Source organism: Cydia pomonella, chromosome 24 (assembly GCF_033807575.1).
Source record: "Cydia pomonella isolate Wapato2018A chromosome 24, ilCydPomo1, whole genome shotgun sequence".
NCBI classification, from domain to species: Eukaryota; Metazoa; Arthropoda; class Insecta; order Lepidoptera; family Tortricidae; genus Cydia; species Cydia pomonella.
The window spans coordinates 9,117,353-9,141,613 of NC_084726.1; the positions used below are offsets into that span (position 1 = coordinate 9,117,353).

The window sequence follows — 24,261 nt, forward strand, 5'->3', positions numbered from 1 at the left end:
TGGGAAAAATTAACACTTAAAGAGGAAAATGATTATACGAGCAGATCACATAAGTGGCCAAGTACTTGGCCAAGTACAAATTAAATTCGAGGTTTCAACTGTCACTGTGTAGTAGTGTGTAACTCAGGCCCTGTGCCTATAGAAATGACACACAAAGCGTTTTTGGGTAAACCGCAGCCAAATAACACTAGACCCTACTTATAGTGTTGTGTTCCTGCCGGTGAGTAAGGTTGCCAGAGCTCAACGAGGTCGGCAACGCGCATGTGACACCTCTGGAGTTGCAGGCGTCCATAGGCTACGGTAATCGAAGTTCGTCAATTGCGGCCACTTTTCTCTGTCACTCTAATTACGTCTTATTAAGAGTAAAAGAGTAAGATCCCCGCAATTTGCGAATTTCGGTTTTCGCGGTAGGCCCTGCCGCGAATTCGGGTCTCGTCCGAGAATTTTTCGCAAATTTCCGCCAGCAATTTTCGCAGTGAATTTTTAAATTTTTTCTTTATTTCTAAATTTAGACTGGACGAGGACTTATGCATCGGGACTCGTATCTAGGTAAAGGTAGGTAAGTATGAGTGAGATGTACGACGAAGTAAAGTAAACAAAAAATTTTGTTGACATCAATTTGTAATTTCGTATCAGCCTCCGACGGTAGACGAGCGCATGACGAGACTTATTTGGAGTACCCTAAAAAGGTTTTTTTTATACTACGTCGGTGGCAAACAAGCATACGGCCCGCCTGATGGTAAGCAGTATCCGTAGCCTATGTACGCCTGCAACTCCAGAGGAGTTACATGCGCGTTGCCGAACCTAACCCCCTCCCACCCCTTGTTGAGCTCTGGCAACCTTAAAAACTTCTGGGTTAAAAACGAAATTCCAAAAATTAAATTTTGCGCCATCTGTGAACAGACTTTGGTACTTTTTCACTTCTCACGCTGTGGTTGCGGGTGTGGAATAGCTACATGGGATCATCTCTGTAAGTTGTCACTTACTTGCATATTGCATAGATGTCGCTTTTATTAAAATCGAGTTAGCAAATTAAAGGACACTAATTTTGTATTGTGTAAAAGTTTCCCTAAAATTTCCAACGACTTTCCAACTTAGAAACTTTCCGATACACATTTGTATCAAGTAATAAAAGGGTGCAAGCAAATATACTTATTATTGAATTTCTACATTCCCAAATTCACAAATAAATTCAATAGACTCTCCGAATACAATTTAAACGCCAAGAAACCTCAAATAGTAGTTGGAGGGACCACACTTTCATAAAAATGTCTTTTAATTGCTGGATTGTACCAAAGAGAATAGGATTGTATCAAGACTATTGGCGTGAAAAAATGAAGGTCGGGTTAAAAAAAAATAAGAAGCTAATTATTCGATAATATTTCGCATTTGATATTTATTTATTTTCATAACAAGCCTCTTACAACAGTCACAGCTAAATTATGTTCATAATGATAATGTGTCTATAAATCAAAGGCATTTTTCAACCATTTCTGTCCTAATAACAAGTTAACTGCCCACATCTGCTATAATTACCACAATACTCACTGACTACTGACATGATAATGCTATCTCCATTACCCTTGCTAAGTTCAACCAATAGTGAAAGAGATGACAATAAGACATCAGCCGCCAGATGGTATTGCGGCTACTATAGCAGCTTCAATCTCAAAATTGAATCTCTAATATTAAGGTTCAACTTACACATTGAATAAATACAATATACACATTGGAGTTAATTATATACTAATTATTGGAATAGCAATACAAAAATATCAACTAAAATAATATGCAAGTCACAAATGGACTAAAGTTTTTTACATACACTTCTGTCACTTGTGAATTGTACCGAAGTTTAAAAAAGCGGCCAAGTGCGAGTCGGACTCGCCCATGAAGGGTTCCGTACCATTTATGACGTATTAAAAAAAACTACTTACTAGATCTGGTTCAAACCAATTTTCGTTGGAAGTTTGCATGGTAATGTATATCATATATTTTTTTTAGATTTTTCATTCTGTTATTTTAGAAGTTACAGGGGGGGGGGGGACACATTTTTTCACTTTGGAAGTGTCTCTCGCGCAAAATATTCAGTTTAGAAAAAAATGATATTAGAAACCTAAATATCATTTTTGAAGACCTATCCATAGATACCCCACACGTATGGGTTTGATGAAAAAAAAATTTTTTTTTAATTTTTATGACGTATTAAAAAAAAACTACTTACTAGATCTAGTTCGAACCAATTTTCGGTGGAAGTTTGCATGGCAATGTATATCATATATTTTTTTTAGATTTTTCATTCTGTTATTTTAGAAGTTACGGGGGGGGGACACACTTTTTACCACTTTGGAAGTGTCTCTCGCGCAAACTATTCAGTTTAGAAAAAAATGATATTAGAAACCTCAATATCATTTTCAAAGACCTATCCATAGATACCCCACACGTATGGGTTTGATGAAAAAATATTTTTTGAGTTTCAGTTCTAAGTATGGGGAACCCCCAAAATTTATTGTTTTTTTTTCTATTTTTGTGTAAACATCATAATGCGGTTCATAGAATACATCTACTTACCAAGTTTGAACAGTATAGCTTTTATAGTTTCGGAAAAAAGTGGCTGTGACAGAATCGGACAGACAGACGGACATGACGAATCTATAAGGGTTCCGTTTTTTGCCATTTGGCTACGGAACCCTAAAAACAACAATATTATGTAACATTTATTTACTAAAATGTACAATAATACAAGCTAATATCACAGCAAATTAAGGTACTATTGATGTTCTATCTTATCCTCGCTAAACTGAGACGATATCCAAGTTAACGCCCATTTTAAATTTGTCAGCATATATTTCAAAGCTTTCGTCCAATGTTCCTCCGAGTTAAACTGTATTTTGATAGAATAAGCATGAGGCGGAGATGCTGTGTCCTCAATCTTTCCCTTGTCAATTCGGTACGGAAGACAAAAGCCCGTATTTCCTTTTTCAACTTGTTCCTTAAATTGTTGCAGGCAATCCAAAAAAGCAACCATTGCGGCATCAAATTTTGTGTCCCATAGAAATCTGAAGCCGCCAGAACCATATAACGGCAAGACCTTTTGGTCTTCTAATACTTCTATGTATGAATGGTTCCCAAATGGCACAAGCCGGTATCGCTGAAAGCAGAAATTTATTTTCTTGGCTAAAGATGAGAGTAGTAACACAGTTTGGCCCCAAGCTGCATTAATTTCTGACCAGTCAACTGGGGCAGTAGGTAATCGTCCAAGTCTAAAGTTATTTATTATACCAAACTGCCCTGAATCCGAAATATGGAATGTCGCTTTGAAAATATTCGTCTTTTTAAGCTTCTCCAGCTGAGTTTGAGTATAAGCAAGCTGGCATTCGTAAAACTTCATCTGATCTTCAGTAATCATCAAATCTTTGCGATATCTTGTATATTCCCTCCAATAGACATCCTGCTCTTTTTCCAATCTTTCTTTCTCTTTCTCTTGAATCTCAATTTCATCTTTCATAGCCTTTTCTTCTTTTTGCAAAGACGATAACTCTTTTAAGAGCCTGTCTTGTTCCTGCTTCATGTCTTCAAGTTCTTTTTCAAGCCCTTCCAAGTTTAAATCTTCTTTATCATTCTCCAGCTTTTTTAAATAGTCGTTATAGTCTTTCCATTCGGCTTCAGTTGATCTCAACTGGTTGTCCATAAGCTCTAGAAGCGTGTCTGTGCATTCGTCACACAATGGATGATCCACATCTGAATTGTTCGATAAGCAGTCAAATAAAGTCGCTTTTACGTGTAACTGGTGGCCTGCTGAGGTAGTTTCCCAACCATCCGATATCACCATAAACCCGTTCGCTCCATTCCCTGACTCGGACATACGAAATGGGGGCACGTAATGCTCCAGGCTCGATGATTGCATATCCAAATCAGTCTCATTATTGCGACGAATCTGCAGCGTCAAGTCGGCAATAGTATGCTCCCCCAAGTTGTTCAAAGACTCATCCAACTTTAAAGGTTGAAGACATCGCTGACAGGAAAAATTTACGAAAGATTTAGAATCGCTCATCTTTGATTTACTTCCGCAATTGCGTCATTTAATCAAAATGTCCGCTGATGATAAATTAAACTATTGACTATTGTAATAATTTCGTCTATCGTGTCGTTAGTGATAGTTATTTCTATTATAACTAGAATAGATTTTCCAAACAAAGGAAATTAGCACAGCAAATCTGCAATTTATTATGACATTTCTGGGTAATGACGCAAGAGTGACAGGCTGACAGTTGACGCATGTAGGTTTGTTTGAGAAAACGATAATACTGATGTACTCTCGCAAAGAAGTAAAATATCCATTACGTACAGGGACGCATTTTTTTAATAATCATAGAACAAGTAAATATAAAAAAGGCATTTTTCTCGAAATAAGGTAATAAGCAAGAATCTTTTCCAAAAATGGAGTTAAATAAAGACTCACTATGTATTAATAACTATTGCTGATGTTTATAAAATCTGTTTTATAGTATCTACAGACGGCCGCACCGGACCGCGACTTTGGTGCGGTGTAGCGCAATTTCGAAAGCGTATAAACTGGTCCACCGCACAAAGTTATTATTATTACCATGTCCGGTGATCCGACGGGCATGCACGTCGTTCCAACTGACAAGTAATAACAATAACGGTACGCCACCGTGACAATAGGGTTGTTTCCATCTACAAAGCTTAGGGCAGAATTGTATCCCAATAAATTCTTTTGGATTTCAAGAACATTTTAAACTACTTTTAGGGGACCTGTAATGACCATATTTTTGTAAATATTGAATTTAAAATATCTTTTGGCACACGTCACGTGACCAAACTCGAAACGTCTTTGAAGATTCTGATGACGTCACAACTCTCGGATTGACACTGTTGACAGTTAGGCGATAAACAACAAATGACAAATGTCAGTTGACAGTTCGTATCTTCTACGTGTGTATGTAGTTATGTGTCAAACCGTAAACTGTGACGTCACACAGTTTTCAAAGAGCGTTTTGGGCGCTAAAGCATCTGTCAAAATGTATTTTGTTAATTTAACATATTTAAAGCCGTTTTCAGTATAAAAGTTGAATTTTAGGGCAAGTTTTAGTTGATATAGACCGTAATACAAGCGTTTCAAAAAATTGGAAACAACCCTATTCGCTCGTATGTAAGCTGCGTCGCACCGTTTGACAGCTGTTATTTTCAAATTATGACAGTGGAAAATATCAAACTGGTTGGAAATATAGCCAGTTGATGAAATAACAAAAATGCGGTAGCAGTGCCTTAAAGACGTAGATTTCTAAACATTTTTATGTAAAAAAATGGACTATATTATCTTAGGCCCTTCATCTACCTCTTAAAAAGCAGGGCCGATTAACTTAAAGTAAATCGTAAAGGAAATTCGTTGAAAAACACTGATATATGAGACACTTGCAAACTTGTAGGGCTGTCTGTAGTGAAGGATCGCACCGATTTAATGGTTCGGCACGATTGTGTGGAAGTCCACGCTAGTACGCGCTATTCCTAGAACCACTGCATGGTCGCGGGCCGGTGCGATCGTCTATGATGGCTTTAAAATTTTAAAGATTTGCCAAGTTTTGGCTTAAAAATATATTTTTACTTTTTTCTGACTTTTATTAGATTAGAAAAAATAAGAGCAAGTGAAAATACATGAGTATAGTGAAACACACCTAACTTAACAGTAGAAAATGGCGCCAAATTTAAATTTTCTATAGGAAGTCAACTCTCCGCACCTACAATTTTTAAATTTGCCGCCTTTTTGTCGAATGTGCCAGAGTATAGTTATTTAGGTAAATCATTGACAAAAGGAATAAAAAGTGTCACTGTGAAATTCTTCTATTTCTATTAAATAAGTAGGAGTTGGTGAGTATTTTTAGGAGGTATAATACTTTGTAAATTTTGTTTTTCATAAATCAAACAATTGATAATTCTTTAAGAACTTTATTTTACTTGTAGACTAGAATACATGTAATCATTTGAAACATAAACAGCACCTTAAAGTTCACACAAATTATTAGCATACATAAGTGGCCTATTTCCACATTTTCCGTGACGAATAACCAATTGTGGCAATAGAAAAAGGCGCGAAAAATAAAAAAATAAATGTAAGTATAGATGTTGTCCCAACCTAAGTGTCTACTTTTGTATGCAGCTATTATGGCAAAGTGGGTGCTCAAGTTGGGGCACTTACCTACAGTAGGTACTAAATTGAACTCAATCTTCCACGCCTGTTTTTTTTGTTTTTCTGCCCTTTTCTGTTGATAACAACTAACAACCGCTTACCGTATTAAAGCTAAGGTCATTAACTATAAAACGTGTCACGTACGGATAAAACAGTGTAATACAAAATCATTATCATTACTGTATTAGACCAGTCTGAAATTACCTGATAAAAAAATATAAGAAATAGAGATTTAAACGAAAGATATAAGTAAATAAAGTGAAGACCGCCGTATAATCAAAATAGACACGGAATGCTGACCGTAGAGGGTCTACCGCGAAATTTCGATTAACGTGGTAGAGCCTCAGGTTTCTAGCTAACCCTATTAGAGACGCTCAAAGGCCTATCTATAAAATCGACATTACTAAAAGCCATAACGACAGACACACGGGACCGCCACCTTGGTGCTGTCAGAATATCTCTTTCTCGCTCTTACTTATAGCTGCGGCCTTGACGGATGTACGGTGGGCCACCTTTCATACGATCGGACAGGCTTCGGAGCGGACCAAGATCACTTTCCAGTACGCCCGTCTATTATAGATTTAACGTTGCGGTCTCTACATTTACTTTACAGTCTCAAATAATTCCATTTTAAATGTTCTAGTCATATAAAATATAATTGTAGCAGTAGGTAAATAGTATGTCAGAAAATATATAAACTTACAAGCTAACACTGGAAGGTACTAAATGAGGTAAAACATGAGAAATAGTAGGATATAAACTCTCTAATAATTAAATCAGTTCTATTACTTAAATGAGTTAACAAAATAAAATCTTTTTGCTTAAAAACTAGTTTAAAATATTTACAATAACGCATTGTTTTTGCATTTTTACAAAGTTCTGAAAAAATGGCAATAGTTTACATTGAGGCTTCGTTTAAGGCTTCTACAGACGTTACAACAAATGGCACGCTTATTTAAATAGGTATACTCTGGCAAGCCAAAGAATAAATCGCGATTCAAAATTTATACCTATAGGAGATCGATCCTTCGCGCCTACATTTTTCAAATTTGCGGCCATTTCCTGAAAAAGCTGGCTTGCCAGCGTGTAATTGCCGGCTAAGTAGGAGCAAAAGATTCAATCGATCGATAAAATGCCGCAATGTATACTCTGGCAAACCCACTTCATCAGTAGAAAAAGGCGCGACATTCAAATTTTCTATTGGAGGGCAACCTATCGCGCCTTTTTTTTTTTAATTTTGCGCCTTTTTATAGTGACAGTAATAGCTTGCCAAACTATAAGTACCTATTGCAAATCGCATGCGACTATCGGTGACGTTTGTAGATGCCTTAGTCTTTCAGTAATCAATTTATATCTTGATTTTGAACCAATAAGGACATACGCACTGAACGATCCAACCCGATAAGTTGCCATTTAGGTACCTGCACCAAATAAGGCCCAGTTCCAAAATGTCATACTTTTATAAAGCCTGACCAGTAATATATGATCACGCGCCATGTTGCGGAATTTCATTGGAACAAAAATTTTCATACTAAACTGAACTGTCACCCTATACATGAGAATAACAGCGGCAGCGCCCTCTTAACAATGATCATATATTTCTGATCGGGCCTAAGCCACTCGCGGCGCGATAGCCGAGTTATTATTGAGCTGCCAGGCTGCCTTGAGTACTAGGATCTCTTTTAAATGGAAGGACCGGATATTTGAAACACGCGATAGTCACCTTATACCCCATTGCTAAGATAATGGGTAGGTTCTTGTAGCTGATGGTAGTAAGAGTTAGGTAGCAGGGCAGGGGTGAGGCCGCCTTGTGGGCCGGCGTACTGCGCTGGTACTAGCATCTCTCTGAAATAAAAAATATTATTGTTACATTTATTTGGTCATGATCATGATATGATGTGCTCTACCACTCCTGATGGGCTTTATAGACGTTTCAACAAATCGCATGCAATTTAGTTATCTTGTCGTCATTTCACTTAATTAATATATAATACATTCTAGTTAAATACAAGTTTTTTTTCCTTTTTTTACTACGATGGTGGCAAACAAGCATACAGCCCGCCTGGTGGTAAGCAGTCTCCGTAGCCTATCGACACCTGCAACTGCAGAGGAGTTACATGCGCGTAGCCGACCCTAACACTCGTTGAGCTCTGGCAACCTTACTCACCGGCAGGAACACAACACTATAAGTAGGGTCTAGTGTTATTTGGCTGCGGTTTTCTGTAAGGTCTGGTACTTCCCCAGTTGGGTTCTGCTCTAGATCTGGAATGACATCCGCTGTGCTGTGCCCTACTACACAAAGCGAGATGACATTCACAGTGCCCATACGAGTACCTCTCTTTTGGACGAAGTTTATGGACATACCCAAGTCCACAACAATTTCTATACAAACATCTAAAAATATTTCTTCTGTGCTTTCTTTTGCTTTTTGCGCTGTGGATTGATATTGTACCATTGTACCTATACCTACTTTGTAGAATGAAGTATAAATAAAGTTTCTTATATCATTTATCAAAAATACCTACCTAAAATTCTGAATGTGAGAAAGGTAAATTTAGAGCCCTAGAGGCATTTTCAGGATATATGATACCAATTCGATTAAATACGCATATTGCTTAAAATTGTACAGTACCTGCTCCTTAATTAACGTATCGAATAGTCTAGGTGTACCTCTACAGGGTACATGACCCCAAAACGATGAAATAAATAAAGCGCTCAACGAAACGGCACGTCCCGCACATAAAATTCCGGTAGGTAACATAAATTATACACAATACCCGAAAAAAAAAACATTCGATATTCAAAAGTGACCAATAATGGCCATTGGCTGCAGGTTCTTTTTTACCAGCCAGTCTGGTTTTGTTTCTGTTTTTAGGGGTCCGTAGTTAACAAGGGGCCTACCACAAAAACTGAAATTCGCAAATTGCGGGGATCTTTCTCTTTTACTCTCACTAAGACGTAATTAGAGTGACAGAGAAAAATGCTCTCAATTGGCGAACTTCGATTTTCGCGGTTATAGCCCAAGGCAACCATATCTGTAGAAAAAGGCGCGAAATTCAAAATTTATATGGGAGGTCTATTCTTCGCCCCTACTTATTTTTTATTTTATTTGGCGGGTTTTTTTTAATGATGCAATTTGGCATAGACAGGTTTACGCAATTATTGAAAAGTGTTTACCTAGTCAAAATTTAAAAATAGTACCTATCTGGATTGTTTTTGTTGCTTCAATCCCATGGTGTTCTGTTTCATTATAGGTCTTTCTAAAATACAGGTGTGTGGAAACCTGTTTCTAATCACACATTTCGTAACATTAACTTTTAGCGAAATATATATTATTAAAGATTACCTATAAGTAGTTCAAATTTTTGTTAAATTCAAGTGCATTTGTATTTAGAATTATGGCGACATTCATTCACTGAATGCAAATTAAATATCTAAAATGTTTTTACAGGGTCAAAAACATTCGGGGAAACATGGTATCTTTCCTGTGGATTTGGGTCCATTTTCGCTTTTGTCATACAGCTTTTAAGAAGTAGAAGGTCGGCACCTGTCTATATAAGTCCGACGAAAAAAATAGGTTTTACAATCCATATATTTTAGGGACAAACACATAACCTTAACTCAACAATTATTATATAAATTAGGATGTTCTCCCTTTAGTCTTAATGTATGTATACTAATCATTGTATGTTTGATTGCAGCATACTTTTTTATTATTATTACTTTATGGTACAGCGAAGGCATTAAATAATTAAATTACTAATGATAATGTAATTTTGCGACTTTGACTGTACCCGGATAAATACATTCAGTTACAACTCAGATCTGTTTGTTTAAAGTATTTATACATATAATTAGCTATTGTATCTTTAATTAAGGAAACTATAGGTTTAATTTAATATTACCATATATTTCTGTTCAATTGTACAGTAGAATTCATTTATAACGACGTCGCTTATAACGACTAACCGTTTTTAGCGTCGATATTATTTACTCAAGTTCGGTCCAATACATAATTACATACATGTATGTAAATATCCGTTTTATACGTCATCCGGTTAGTACGACATAATATCGCCGGTCCCTTGAAGGTCGTTATATCCGGATTCTACTGTATATGTATGCAACCGTTTGTTTCTTAGTAAACAATAAACAACAATACTTTAAAAAGTTTTGACCCTATAGGGTAGGGGCGTTAGATTCACCCAATTATAGGAGTTGCCAACGTTGAAAACCGAAAAAAAAAAACTTAAAGTAGACTTACTTAAATTTATTGTATTTATTTGTAGCAATTATATTGTCCATTTTAGGTAATATTGCCCATAAATAATATTTACGTTTTCTAATAAAAAATATATTTTTCAAAAGTTGTGATAAGTATAATAGTTTCTGTCCGCCTATGAGCTAGTTTTCAACCACTGCATTATTAAGTTGAAAATCGATATATTTCGATGAACAAGCTAAATACCGTTTGTGGTGAAAAACGTTTCAGATCTTTTTTTTATATTTCTCAAAATAAAAGTCCAAAGCACCCGGTCTTTTCAAAAGCACATGTGGTCAACCAAACCCAATGAAGTGTCTCCTTGATAAATGAGTTGCCGTTTGAAACAATGGACATTGACGATCGAAAAAATATCGTTTGGAGGCGGGAAAGAAATTTGTTTCTAGAATTTACTTTAAAGTTTTAAACATGTGTTTGTTAATGAGGTTCATTCACGTACGAACAAACTGATTTGTGACTCACCATTAATTGTTTTCACAGTAAGTGTCATTAATTTTATTTTTTAAATCAACGTAATATCAGTGACGTAGAGTCAGACCAAGCTAACTCGGCAGCGATTTTGATAGCACAGACTGTGCATTTGTGTATGCGCACGTGTTTTTTACGTTATTAGTCGATGCAAAATTTTAAAGGAGGAAGGTATTAATTCGAAAAAATCTTTTCACCACACCAGCTAGTAAAGGCTCTCTTGATTGTTCAAAAACTGATGAGAAAGTAGCATTTTATCCACATGTGTGGCAAAGTAATCTAATGCAAATTTTGAGTTATTTCCTTATGTAGTAGAAATGACTTAATGGTGATTTTTAATGATAAATATTCAATAAAGTACATTTGGATTTGATTTGGTTTAACTTTGTTTGATATTTTACAGTTAGTATTTTCTTCGCGTTGCTGTGGTGAAAATATTTGTTTCACTCGCTGGCTAAATTTGTTTAGACCTCGTGCCTTGAAACCCTCGCAACGCTCAAGATTCTGCTTCAAATTTTGGAATCTTTCGCTCGCTCGGGTATCAATAGCACGAGCGGTTAAACAACAACTTTGCCACCTTGTAAAACAAATAACTATTTATTTTTATAAGGCAAGGGTATGCATACTCGAGGTTGGCTTAGAATCAGTTCAATCAGAATCTGGTGATGGAATCGTGGAGACATCGAGTGCACGATTCAAATAAATTTGTAGGACCATAGGTATATAGTAGTTTGGGAATTTTTATATAACCTCTTGCATTTGCTCTCGGGAAATGCTTGTGAAGAATATAAAATGCATCTAAAATGTTTTATGAAGACGGCTCTCATTTGTTAATTTTCTTCCAGAGTTCTGGAACTTTCTGGCTCCATTAAAAGCACTACTACTGCCATGGAGATGCAATGACAGATCATCCTTATCATTCAATAACTAAAATGTAAGGTGCCGGCAAACTTCTTGAACAAGTGACCTTGCCTTTAAGCAAGGCTGGGAACCGGTTTTTAAAACATCTGTAAATACCGGTTTATTACAGTTTTCCTCCGAACTTTTATAAGAGCGCGAACGTTTTAAGAACTTTATTGTAACCTAAAAAAACCGGTTTATTCGACGAGCGACGCAACGGCTGGTCGGCCTAGTGGTGTGCCACGTAAACATAGACACCGGCATAGGAAGAAACCGGTTTTTATTGTTCTATAAACCGATTAATTTGACAAGAACTGTTTTCATAAAAACCGGTTTAAAAATAACGGGTTTACGAGCGAACCGAAATTAAAAGGTTTTGCGCCAAGTACATGGTAACGGTTTGGAAATTTAACCGGTTTCCAAGCCTTGCCTTGAAGTTCGTTTAAACCTATTATTATTTGCTCGACAGATGGAAATACAGTACAACAGTGTAACTTTGTACTGTATTTCCATCTCTGTCGCGCAAATAATGATAGAATTAAACGAACTTAAAGGCAAGGTCACATGTTCAAGAAGTTTGCCGGCACCTGTTCCTATTACTTGACAAAAGTCACATGCCATTTGACTAAAAACAACATTTCAGAGACCACCTAGGCTCTTAAATAATTATAATAAACTCAATAAAAAGTAGACTAAACATTAACAATCTAGCTCGGCTTCAAGCCCGCCGCCATCATAACCAAAAAGTTCGCCTTATCGATATTTCAAATTAAAATAATCAAAACAAAATACTGCACGCCCAAATAATCAACGAAACATTAAAATATGCACTTTAACGCAAGGGAATAAATTTCAAATTTACTCCTAACGAACCCATTGAAGTATTTCATAAACATAACGTCTTTAGAAAACAATAAGGGCCTATAAGACCGAAACTCATTCAGTTTTGAACTTAAAGCACTAGTGATAAGATTGAATTTAGAATGATGTAGGTTTGAACCTGTAGCATATTTGTTTTTTTTTTTAATGTTGAAGTGACCTCTACGTGGACCGACAAAGGATAACAAGGGAGCTTTCAAAGGAAGTCATAAATTTGACTTTATTTGTTTTTAACTTTTGTTTCAGGCAAATAATAGTTGGTGGCCGTATAGTAGTTGCAGATACTAACAAGTTGTATTCAAAAATATATATATTACTAATATTATAAATGAACTTTTTCTAAAAAAGATGAAGACATGATTCTTACAGATCCTGGTATTTTTGGGTTTTTTAAATCCAGATTCACTAGCATATTGAATCCTGATACAAAAAAAAATATCCCAAAGATTGGAAATTTTAGTTTCCACTACGTCACGCACATAACAACAATCTGGGATGGAGAATTAACGAATCTGAGTAGAATGTCCAGATTTATAAGAATCAGGTTTTCAATAGGTATTTATTTTAGAAAACGTCCAACGAAAGTAACTTTATTTACTAGAGTTTGGGTAGATATACCTAGTTTGGTAAGCCGTCAGTGGAAAAGCGTCAAAAATTTGACGCAAATGGTTGCCCTCCCATACCTATACTATAAAATTTGAACTTCGCGCCATTTTTGGTGAAAAAGTGGGTTTACCAGACGTTTTAAGGACGGACATAGGTTTTAGTTTTGGAAATTTGCTTTTTCGGAAGAAAGGAGAAATACGAGAGGGGGGGCGCTGTGGGAGCGCGGCACTGCTAGTTACTTTTGAAGTAAATTCCTTTACGGTCTGCTGATCTGCTGAGGTGTTCTATCTCGTTGTTGCTGACGGTCCTTGAACCAGTTGTAGACCTGCGTGAGAGTCAGCCGGTTTTACGCGCTAACTCTCATTACAGCTACATAAGGTCTATAATGTACTCACGGTCTGGTAATCTGCTGTGGTGTTCGGTCTTGCTGCCGACGGTTCTTGAACCAATTAGTTACTTGAGTGAGAGTCAGCCCGGGTTTACGTTCAGTCAAGTGTACTCACGGTCTGTTAATCTGCTGTGGTGTTCTATCCCGTTGCCGACGATTCTTGAACCAATTAGAGACTTGAGTGAGAGTCAGCCCCGTCTTGCGCGCTAGCGCTCGCTTCTCGTCTGGTGTTGGGTACCTGGGGAAAACAATATTTGGTATACAAGGGAGCATTCTACTTAGTTGTGTAAATAAGTCACGAGCGGAAAATTCCAAAACTGAACGACGAGTGTAGAATCTTGAGCGATGCGAGGGTATCAATACTATCAACGCACAAGGACAAAAAACTTGCTGCCGAGTGTGTCACTAATTTCCTCACCGCCGCGGGAAAACACTACCTAACTGTAAAACTTACAAATTAATTTTCCAATATGCTACATTCATAGTAGTCATTCAAAATTAAAAGTCCAATATCCTGCGAGCTGAGGTGAAATAACTATGTAAAGAAAATTTAGATAGAGTAAATAACTTTCACGATGTGGTGAAATACGACTTATAAAATGCGCTAAATGATAAGGGTAATCCTTATTAAGGGATTGCAAGGCAAATAGGATAGCAGTTAGCATTTGCAACGGGCTAGCTTTATTTTTTGCAAAGTTTTTCGGTAAGGGGTAGTCAAATGAATGTGCTAGCAATTTAAACTGGACAGTCTTTCAATGGGTTAGCCGTGTTTAAGGGACGCCCATTGATAGGCTTTTATCGCGGAAAGGGTTGCCCGGTCCCTGATACCGATTTTTCCCACTGTTTTCATAAATAAAGAGTTTTCTGAGTGGGTATAAGTACCTGGGTGATAATAAAATTATATTTCAACGCTGACTTTCCCTACATGGTTAATAAATAAACATTGTTATGTTACCTATTTCGGTAGTAGCATTCTTTCAATGCGTTCCTACTTTTCTCTTTAAAGCAGTATACGGTTTCTTCACCATCCCAAATGGTCTTTGGTAGCGGATATTTCTTCCTTAGCCTGTATTTATCCACAGCACCTGTACATACATAAAATAAAAATGCTTTCTTGAAACCCAAGGGTTCCAGCGCGCACAAGTTTTATGCAAAAATCGTGAAGCGTCTGGTTGACGTAACAGCCAGCCTAGCCAAGATGACAATCGCTATCGCTTCGGAAAGTGACGAAAGTAGACTTGTTCGAGCTGCTGAGGTGAAAATATGTTTCTAAAACTGTAAAAAGGATTGGCCAAAAACCGTCTCTAGCGTCGTCTGCAGAAAAAAAACCGATTTAAGACTGGACGGTTTTTCAGACTAACATAAATAATTACATAAGTCGAAACTAGAGTTCTTATCAACATTTTAGGGACCCGAGTTTTTTTGTAGAGACTTGAGTATTTTTCAGACTCCTTTTTTTTCAAAAAATTATAAATACATTGACTATGTATAAGTCATGGATTAGGTATAGGTATCTTTATTTCTTTTATGTCAAATTACTGCTAGTATTTGTATAAAACCAATACAATTGTTGACAATTTCTTTATTCTGAGGCTAGAGTCCTTAAGAGTTGCGCTTAAAAAGACTCGATGGAATACTTGACTCGAGACTTAAAAGACTTGGAAGTTTTTTAGTTTTTTTAGCGTAAAAACTATTCGAGTTCATAAAATGTTGACTTAAAAGACGGACGGACTTTATATATATGTATATATGTCTATCTCTATTACAAATAAAGTATATGAATATGAATATCTATGCCGTTCACGCATGGGATTTTGATACTACGTTGTAGACTCGTTTTAAATACAATATATTATTCTCTATGGTCGTACCCAGTTTCCTTCCCCGAACTTTCTCCGCCTCCTTGTAGTGAGCCTTGAACCATAGAGTCTGTAGAGCGTTGTGGTGTTTTGGCGGGAAAGCGTGCGCCTCCAATATGGCGTATAATTCTTGAAACGCCCCTCTATGGTACGCTACTAAAGCGCGGGCTCTGAAAATTGAATTCGTTTAAATTTGCGTTATTTACCCCCAGATTTTTAAATAAATTTACCATTTATATTATTATATTTCTCCACTAAAATTCTTGAATATGTAGTATATATGTGAACTTTAAACTCTGCTCATATATTTACTTGGAGGATTTAACACCCGGAGTCACCTTTAAGAGCATACTCCTCTGTCGAAAACCTCGCTCAATGGTCATATTTATTGTATGGACTGACGTTTATTTAACATGGCTATTTGTACGTTACGAACAAATAGCCATACATTTTAACGTGCCCCTCCCCCGCAAAAATCGGCAGACTGTTTTGTACAGAAAATTACAGACAAAGTCCAGTTGTTAATCCTCGAAGTTCAAGAAAATCAAATCCAATTTACGTAGTTTAGCTATAGGTACCTGGTACATATACAAGTGTTAAATTATCATGTTTAATCCTGCCTCCAAATGTTTTTACTGCCGTTATTACGACATATTCGTCACATTGCCACTACTCATGAAAAGACTTTCCCATTACCATGAAAACTGACCCGCACATCCTCCTATTCACACATTTCAAGGAAAACATACCTGAGTACCGTTTCGCTTCCACGAAGCAGCTCGCTTGGCGGCAAACTCCACAAGAACTCCGACAATTTCTCTATATCACCCTTCTGTTGTAACGCCTCACACACACACTGGACTTGCTCGAAGTTGAAGTTTAAACACCGTCTAGTATTCTCATTTTCAGCGAAATATGACTGCGTAACTCTTTCCCGTTCCAGTGGCACTTCGAAAGTCTGTTCCGTCATACGCAGCAGCGTCAAATTCGATTCGTTTTGAGCATAATTCATTTCTTCGTTGAAATTGGAACGCATGCGATCGTCGAATGTTTCTTCTTCATTGTTTTTGATGCGTTCGACCAGTTCTTTGAATTCGCGGACGTAGGGTAGTTTGGTTTCGTAGCAGTCGCGGAACTTTTTGTTGCGTTGTGGGGTTAGGTAGTTATCGAAGGCCATTTTATTGGTATCTAAAAGAAATTTGTCTCGTTAGGCTAAATTTTTATCTAGGTTTCCAAGCAAAGATAAGATGGAATAGATTTAATTTTCAGCTAATAATCACTCACGTCCAAACCTCCAAGGGCTTTACATGGGCAATAATGGTGATAGCTAGCGCTTTACGAGTACCTATACTAATGACCCAATGTGAGATAATATGTACCTACATTGATAGAGGTAAAGGGAAGCACTGTTGTAACTTATGTATGGAATATTATGTACATATATTCACCAGCAGGTGAAGGAAAATATCGTTATAATTAATTACTATTTAAAGAACTATTTTTGCTGTTGTCATCAACTAAATTTTTGATCTCGGTCCGGGTTTGTTACTGTTCAACAGCTCGTCCAGTCAGAACAAACTCGGCAGCGATTTGGCAGCACAGACGGTGCAAGTGTTATTTAAACGTCATAATTTCATAGAATTTTTACGTTAAAAAAAACCCTTGCACAGTCTGTACTGTCTAACACGTTGCCAAGTTAGCTGGGTATGACGCTATAGCTCGGTTTTGACAGACTATCACCATGAGTGCATAGGACGCCTAGAGCCACGGTTTCGGACCGGTGGTCTCCATCCAAAAGCTATGCTTGCATTGTTGCTTGCGTTACTTCTCCTCTACGAATAGTAGGTATGTAAAGGGGCCCACTGGTTACCAGTTCACTGGACGATATCAGCCTGTCAGTTATTCGCAAACGCTGATAATCGCGAATAACTGACAGGCCGATATCGTCCGGCGAACTAGTAATCGGTGGACCTCTTAAGAGGACCTGTAAAATCTGACCTTTCTGGCTATCGAAGGGGAACAGAGACGTTTCGGACTCGTCGGTGTCGCTGGCGGGGCTGAGGCAGCTCCCGCAGTCCATGACTGTGGATTTCATCCCCGATCGAGATTACTGTTAGAACAAAAAATATATTATAAGGTTAGATCATTGTCTGGGTGATAAGTTGGCCTGATGATTGACTAGCCTACATATTACATATTCCACAATCTTTTTGAACTTTTATTCAATAACAAAGAGTTCGAAATTCAAAAACATAATAACTGCTTCTGGGTCTCAGGAGGCTAGAGTCGAACTAAAATAGCTATAAGTATAAATATGATTATATATTTTTATCGCATTAGATAAAGGGTAAACAATCTTGACGTGTCTTTTTATTGAAGAACACATTTGAAAATAACTCACAGTAAAAAATAACAATTAGGTATATAGCATATATGATCATTTATATTTATTTGGTTGTATAAGTATTAATTACTATTTTTTCCAAGCGTTTTTTAATAAAACGCGGTGGATGGAAACCACCGTTCGGAAACCGTGGCTCTAGTACTAGCGGTCAAAAATGACTCCACGGAGTCCACGGGAATTGTACCGCAAGCGACTCAACTGTACAGCGCGCTTGTTAACAATCAAATACTATAATGTCGCGTAAGACATATAGAAAATGTTATTTTAGCTAATCAAACCTTCTATTGACTAATCACAACTTTTTATAGCGGGAAATTTTAGAGCCGGTGTAGCTTTATTTGACGTTCATAAGCACATTGTACTATTTGTAGTATACCTTCTTGAATAATAAACTATGTCTACCTTTATAATTTTCTGACAAACCGATAAGACAAAATGAAAACTTCACTAAATATCGAGTAGGCAGATATTTAAAATAAAATTATTCTATGATTCAAGAATCGCTCGTAGCCCGCTACGGTGTCTAGCTTACTTACTATGTATCAGGAAATATTTTGGTATAAAATAATTACGATTAAGAATGTTAATAATTACTAACTATTGATAGTATTAAAGGCCTTTACGTTAACCATGATCGTGAATATGATAAATAATTTGAACAAAAAACTTCACAATTAAACTTCACCACAAGCTGTTAGTCTAGTTGAGCGAGCGAGCGAAGCAAATATCTCTGTTTCAGCTTAAGCAAAAATGCTTTCGTAGGTGAGCCCTACTGTTCTCCTCTAAAGGTCACACATCTCAACTAATTCTCGAGACATTAAGGGAGCAAATTCAATCATTAAAAGTATTTTTTTTGTACTTTTATTTTTTACAAATTACATATTATATTTATTTATCATTCAATATCATAACTTAAACACCATTCATGGATAACTTGACGAACCAACTTAGTGCATTAAAGCGCAAAAAAAGAATAAAATTCGACTTTGCTCACTGTTTTCAATATTATAAAGAAAGCTTTTCCGAGCGGGTGTGATCATAAATCATTAACACAGCCAAAGCAACTACACTATAGACAACCATATCTCACAAACCGTGTGAATAAAGCGGACAACCTAATTCATAAAACTGACCGAAATCTGTGTAAAAACACACGCGCCGTCCAAGTCAAAATATGAACTGAAAATATTTGATTGTCACGTAAAATACCAGCGTGTTGCCAAAACATCATAGGATGTCTATACTTTCTTATTCATAACTGAGTGGTAAGTAATTCGAAGAGGATATTCAATTTAAATAAACAAATGGTTTTACACGGGTTTCTTTCATTTGCACGGCAAGCTAGAGTAGATACGAAAGAGCAATGAAATAGGGGCTTTGTGTGGGAATATACATGGAAATAGACCGGTTTTCATTGATTTCGAGTGTAGTAATCCCTAAATAAACCGTAGTTTTTTTGTACCACGTCAGGGCAAACAAGCATACGGTTTGTAGTATCCTATGGACGCCTGCAACTGAACATGTGTTTCATGCGCGTTGCTGTGCTTCTTTTTTGAACAACCCCATTGGTACCTCTCGAGAAAACGTCGTCAGGGAGCTCATTTCTCAGGAGGAGCGTCCGCGGATAGGAAGGAAATTCGTATTAAACCGCACAGTGCGCGACCATTTATAGTCTAGGATGTGAAGATGAACACCCTGCCGACGGCGAGCGGTGGGGTGATAGAAAGCGGCAGTTGGCATCATGTTAATAAATTCTTCAAAGCACAGCGCATTGTACAAGCGGTAGATTACATACAAGTAAGCAAAGTCTCTCCTTAAACTTAAAGGTTCAATGCCGCTTGTGAGTTACACAAATACAAAAGAAATACCTATGTTTACAAGAATAGGCACATTGCCCTTGTGGTCTCGGTTGCCTCGATAGACCTTATGCCAGTCACTTGTTTGGTAAAACGACACAAAGTTAAAAGTAAAAACTATAAAGGATTAAAAACTATTTTCATTTACATTATCTCTACATCTGCTTAACACACAATTTCGTACAAAGCCGCAAGCGATAAGGGTTCTATACCTATTTGCATTTACCTAGGAAAAAATAGTAAATAGGTAGTAAAGGAATTACAATAAGGGGGTAAAGTTGTAGCGCCTCATGCTAATATTGATAACCGAGCAAGCGAAAGATTCCAAATTTGAACCATTAGCGTAGCGAGTAGTACGAAAATGGAATGTTGAGCGTTGCGAACAACCTTTGCCACCGAGTGAATACCACAATTTTTCACCACACCGACGCGACAAAAATACTGTTTGAAAACAATAATAATTAAATACAAATCAACGCTGTTAAATATTTAACATTAATAGATTTAAAATCATCACTTAAAAGTCTAAAAGTAAATTCCACTAGCCTAATTGAGGAGACAACTGAAAATTTCCATCTATACCTTGACACTCTTGTGGATCAAATGCAAGTTTGCAAGCAAGCTGGAGTTCCTGGATTCGCGGTAAAGGTAAATAAAATAAATTTGTAATATTTATTCCTGATGTTTTCTATGTGTCTAAGTATATAATGTATTTAATTATTCCGAATCGTTTCTAGTGCAAAGGATCCAATGCGGAAGTGCCGCGAGCGTTATAGACACCTTTGCACCGGAAGCGACAAGGAGTATTTTTTTAGTTTAATTGAAATGGATTCGTAATATACCTGTATTAATAAATATTTATTTTTTAATAAAAATCTTTCGCATTTATAACATTAAGTATGGATAATACATTCTTGCAACACCTATTTTTAATTTATAACTTAAATTATCTGTTTCCGCTACCCAGAGATTATCTGGAGGAGATCGCTCTTTAGCGTTAAGACTGCCGGGCAGACATGCCTCTATGTTTAATAAAAAAAAAATCCTAATATAGTAACCTTTTACTGAGGTTTGCCGATAAAAAGTATTCTAGTCTACTATATTAACGCAAAGATAGGTATCGTCGATTTCGTCCAGATTAGGTCAAAATATTACAAGATTTCAAAAATTCGTTTCATGATGTACTTAATTCAGGAACGTAAAAAAAGTGTTGTATTAAGGGCCAAATTTTTTTTTTTAAATGCGGAAGTGAGTAATAAAAAGTATAATTCAAATTAATATAATAAAAACGATACAAATGAAACAGTAACGGTATTATTATTTGGTTTTCTTTTAATTATAAACGTATAGGTAACATTTGTTATAAAAATTATTTAATGCTCCGACTCTGAGTAGGGATCTTAATAGTAGATATTTCCTTGAAGTAGCTTACGTAAACAGATCTAACAATACCCAAATAAATAATAATATAGGAATAGATTTAAAATTACTATATTTTTTTTTAGTTTAAAGCAAAATACTATAATTATAATTAAATGCAAATTTAAATAAAAATAATCTCACCTAGAACACTATTATTATCTTGCACAAAATCTCACAAACACTTTTCAACACAAAAATAACTGTCACACACCCTCACACGCCGAGCACTAAGGGTCATATGACAAGGTGTAGGCTTTCAGTGCGCGAGCGAGACAGCCACAGAGCGGGGCGGGGCCTTGCTTGCTGGCTGAATGCGCGTTGAAAAATAAACTTTTTTTTAAATTGACCTTTATGGTCCCGCCTAGCGCCTTTTTGGAGAAAACTTGAGGTTGACCAGTTTAACTATTCAAAATGTCGGTTTTAGTAGATTCATTCATAATAGGACAATGTAAATATTAAACACCGTAATTTGATTAGTAATAAATAAATACAAAATAATTTTATGTTTTATCTCGGCGTCTATAACTTGACTATCTGTCTATCTGTCTTGTCTATGACTTAGTCGATTTGTGTAAGAAGAAGTTCCTATAATATTTATTTATTTATTTATAAATATTGGACATTCTAACTCAAATTGACTAACCCCACAAGGTCAAGATTGTCAAGAAGGGTACCTACTCAAACAACGATATATATAATATATAAATACTTAAATACATAGAAAACACTTATGACTGAGGAACAAATATCTGTGCTCATCACACACATAAATGCCCTTACTGGAATTCGAACCCGGGACCATCGGCTTCATAGGCATACTCTATGAATATTGAATAATTTCATAAATTTTCATGCAGTCCCCTATGAACGAAGAATAAAAAACATGCCTTAAACTGAATTATAGCCGGTCAAACAACTTTGTCAGTAGAAAAAAGCACGAAATATCATATTCTCTATGGGACGATGACCCTTCGCGCCTACATTTTTTAAATTTGTCGATTTTTTCTACTGACGGAAATGGCTTGATTGGACTGACTATATAAATGTTGTATGAGACGTACCCTAAGTTTTTTTTTTAGTTATTTTAGCGTTCTGTCATGCATGATTTATTGCAGCTTTCTAGCACTAACGATCACGGAGCAGAGCCGAGGACGGCCAGACGGATGGCGAAACTATAAGGGTTCCTAATGGACTACGGGACTCTAAAAAACGGTAAATCAGAGAATAATACCAATAACACAAAAAAATCGGGTAAACCGGCGTCTGTTCAGTGGAAATTACATCATTTTACGATTTGGGTACATTATCATCAAACAAATTTTAAGAAATAGTTTATTACATGCCTATGAGAATAAAGTAAGGAAGAATGTCATAATTCGTGTCATTCGAGAAGACGCGTGCCTTGATCCGTATTTTCATGTCATTAAAGGTTAGATTTTACAAATCTGCGCGTCATCATGGATGACACGAACTATATACCTATAGGCTATAAAGTCCGTTTATTTTAGGATTTTCACAAGGAAGTTACATATTTAACTCATACTAAAAAGTTTTTGGCCCAAACGACCCAGCAAAGGGGACGACCGCTTCTCCGTGCAATCATAGTCCTCATTTTCCTCTATGGATATTATTAATTTTTTTTACGTGATTTGATGTATGTATAGTCGCCAACAGATATATTGGAGAGGGCAAGGTGTTTACAAATATCTAAACGCGCACTATAGCGAAATACACAGAATACACCCATTACCCAGGAACATATATATGTGCTCATCACACAAATAAATGCCCTTACCGGGATTCGAACCCAGGACCATCGTCTTCACAGGCAATGTTACTACCCACTAGACCAGACCGGTCGTCAAAAGACAATGATGCCTAGTTTTTCTAAAATATTTTTTTTTACGAGCAGATACGTCTGCGAGCGATACTATAAAATTTATATTAAAGGAAATACGGAACCCTAAAAAGAAGGGAATGGCATAATTTATAGTCAAGAAATTGGGACAGCTTCCACCGTGGCGAGGTAGCGTAGGGGTTCATGGCGTTAGCCGGGATATCTACAGAAGCCGGGTCCAACCCGGCCTTTACTACTAGAGGGCTTCGTCACTTTTTCTTTAGTATATGACATCTATTTCATTTTATGACCCAGTAACTAAAAATTATACCTTGGCGTTGAAACTCTAGGTATATGGAGTCCCAGCGCGCACAAGTTTTTTGCAGAAATCGTGCTGGCGGCTTCCTCGCACAACGTATCATTGTGATACAACGAGGAAATGCCGCCTGCATCCTTGGTATAATGCCTGAATGGCCTATTTTAGATTTAAGCTAGTTATAGTAACACTACTCTCTTCTTCCTCGGTCCCTCATCGCTGAGAATCGCAATCACGTATGCTCCATCTCCATATTAGTGTGCCGCTGCCGTCATAAGCCGATGGTTCCGGATTCAAATCCTGGTAAGGGCATTTATTCGTGTGGTGAGCATGGATATTTGTTCCTGAGTCATGGGTGTTTTCTATGTATTTAAGTATTTATAAATATTTATATATTATATATATCGTTGTCTAAGTACCCTCAGCACAAGCCTTATTGAGCTTACTGTGGGACTTAGTCAATGTGTGTAATAATGTCCTATAATATTTATTATTTTTTTTTTTATAGATTTTAATCACGCATTTCTGAGGCCAAAAGAAGGAAAAAATGTTATATGAGTTCAGGTCAATTAAAAAAAAAAATTTTTTTTGGTAATTTTTTTTCGATTTACTGTGTGTATTTGTACCGCTATTTGTAAAACTGTAACTCAAAAAGAATTTGAACTTTTTTTGTAAAGTGTTAGTTGTCACTTTTTGACATCTATCATTAAGGATATTTGGCCATCAAAAAGACATTTTGCACTAAGTAACAATAAAAATATGTTTTGTTTGTAAGTGGCGTTAACTCTGAAATTAGTCGAATTCCAAAAAAGTTTATAGGACATTTTAGTTTTTAA

The 24,261-nt window shown here is 36.5% G+C and overlaps 2 protein-coding genes across 2 annotated transcripts; both read right to left on the reverse strand.

Moving 5' to 3' along the window:
* Positions 1-2,704: 2,704 nt before the first annotated feature.
* Positions 2,705-4,242, reverse strand: LOC133531002 (beclin-1-like protein). The gene has a single exon (XM_061869078.1). It carries the CDS (start codon positions 4,052-4,054, stop codon positions 2,771-2,773), a length of 1,284 nt encoding a protein of 427 aa, XP_061725062.1. The 5' UTR covers positions 4,055-4,242; the 3' UTR covers positions 2,705-2,770.
* Positions 4,243-5,951: 1,709 nt separating this feature from the next.
* On the reverse strand, positions 5,952-21,792 carry LOC133531097 (homeobox protein SIX6-like). The gene is made up of 7 exons (XM_061869203.1): positions 21,414-21,792; positions 17,589-17,700; positions 16,340-16,778; positions 15,603-15,760; positions 14,687-14,816; positions 13,847-13,969; positions 5,952-8,053 (listed from the first exon to the last, which is right to left on the reverse strand). Exons 2-7 carry the CDS (start codon positions 17,683-17,685, stop codon positions 7,933-7,935), a joined length of 1,068 nt encoding a protein of 355 aa, XP_061725187.1. The 5' UTR covers positions 17,686-17,700; positions 21,414-21,792; the 3' UTR covers positions 5,952-7,932.
* Between the last annotated feature and the right edge of the window lie 2,469 nt (positions 21,793-24,261).

Bases quoted from the DNA above. Each gene is read 5' to 3' on its own strand.
- LOC133531002 (XM_061869078.1), bottom strand. From the start codon at position 4,054: ATGAGCGATTCTAAATCTTTCGTAAATTTTTCCTGTCAGCGATGTCTT.
- LOC133531097 (XM_061869203.1), bottom strand. From the start codon at position 17,685: ATGAAATCCACAGTCATGGACTGCGGGAGCTGCCTCAGCCCCGCCAGC. The intron at 15,761-16,339 runs GTATGTTTTCCT...TTCAATTTTCAG, and splicing joins GGAAGCGAAACGGTACTCAG to AGCCCGCGCTTTAGTAGCGT. The intron at 8,054-13,846 runs GTGAGTACACTT...TTTTTATTTCAG, and splicing joins CCACAGCAGATTAACAGACC to AGAGATGCTAGTACCAGCGC.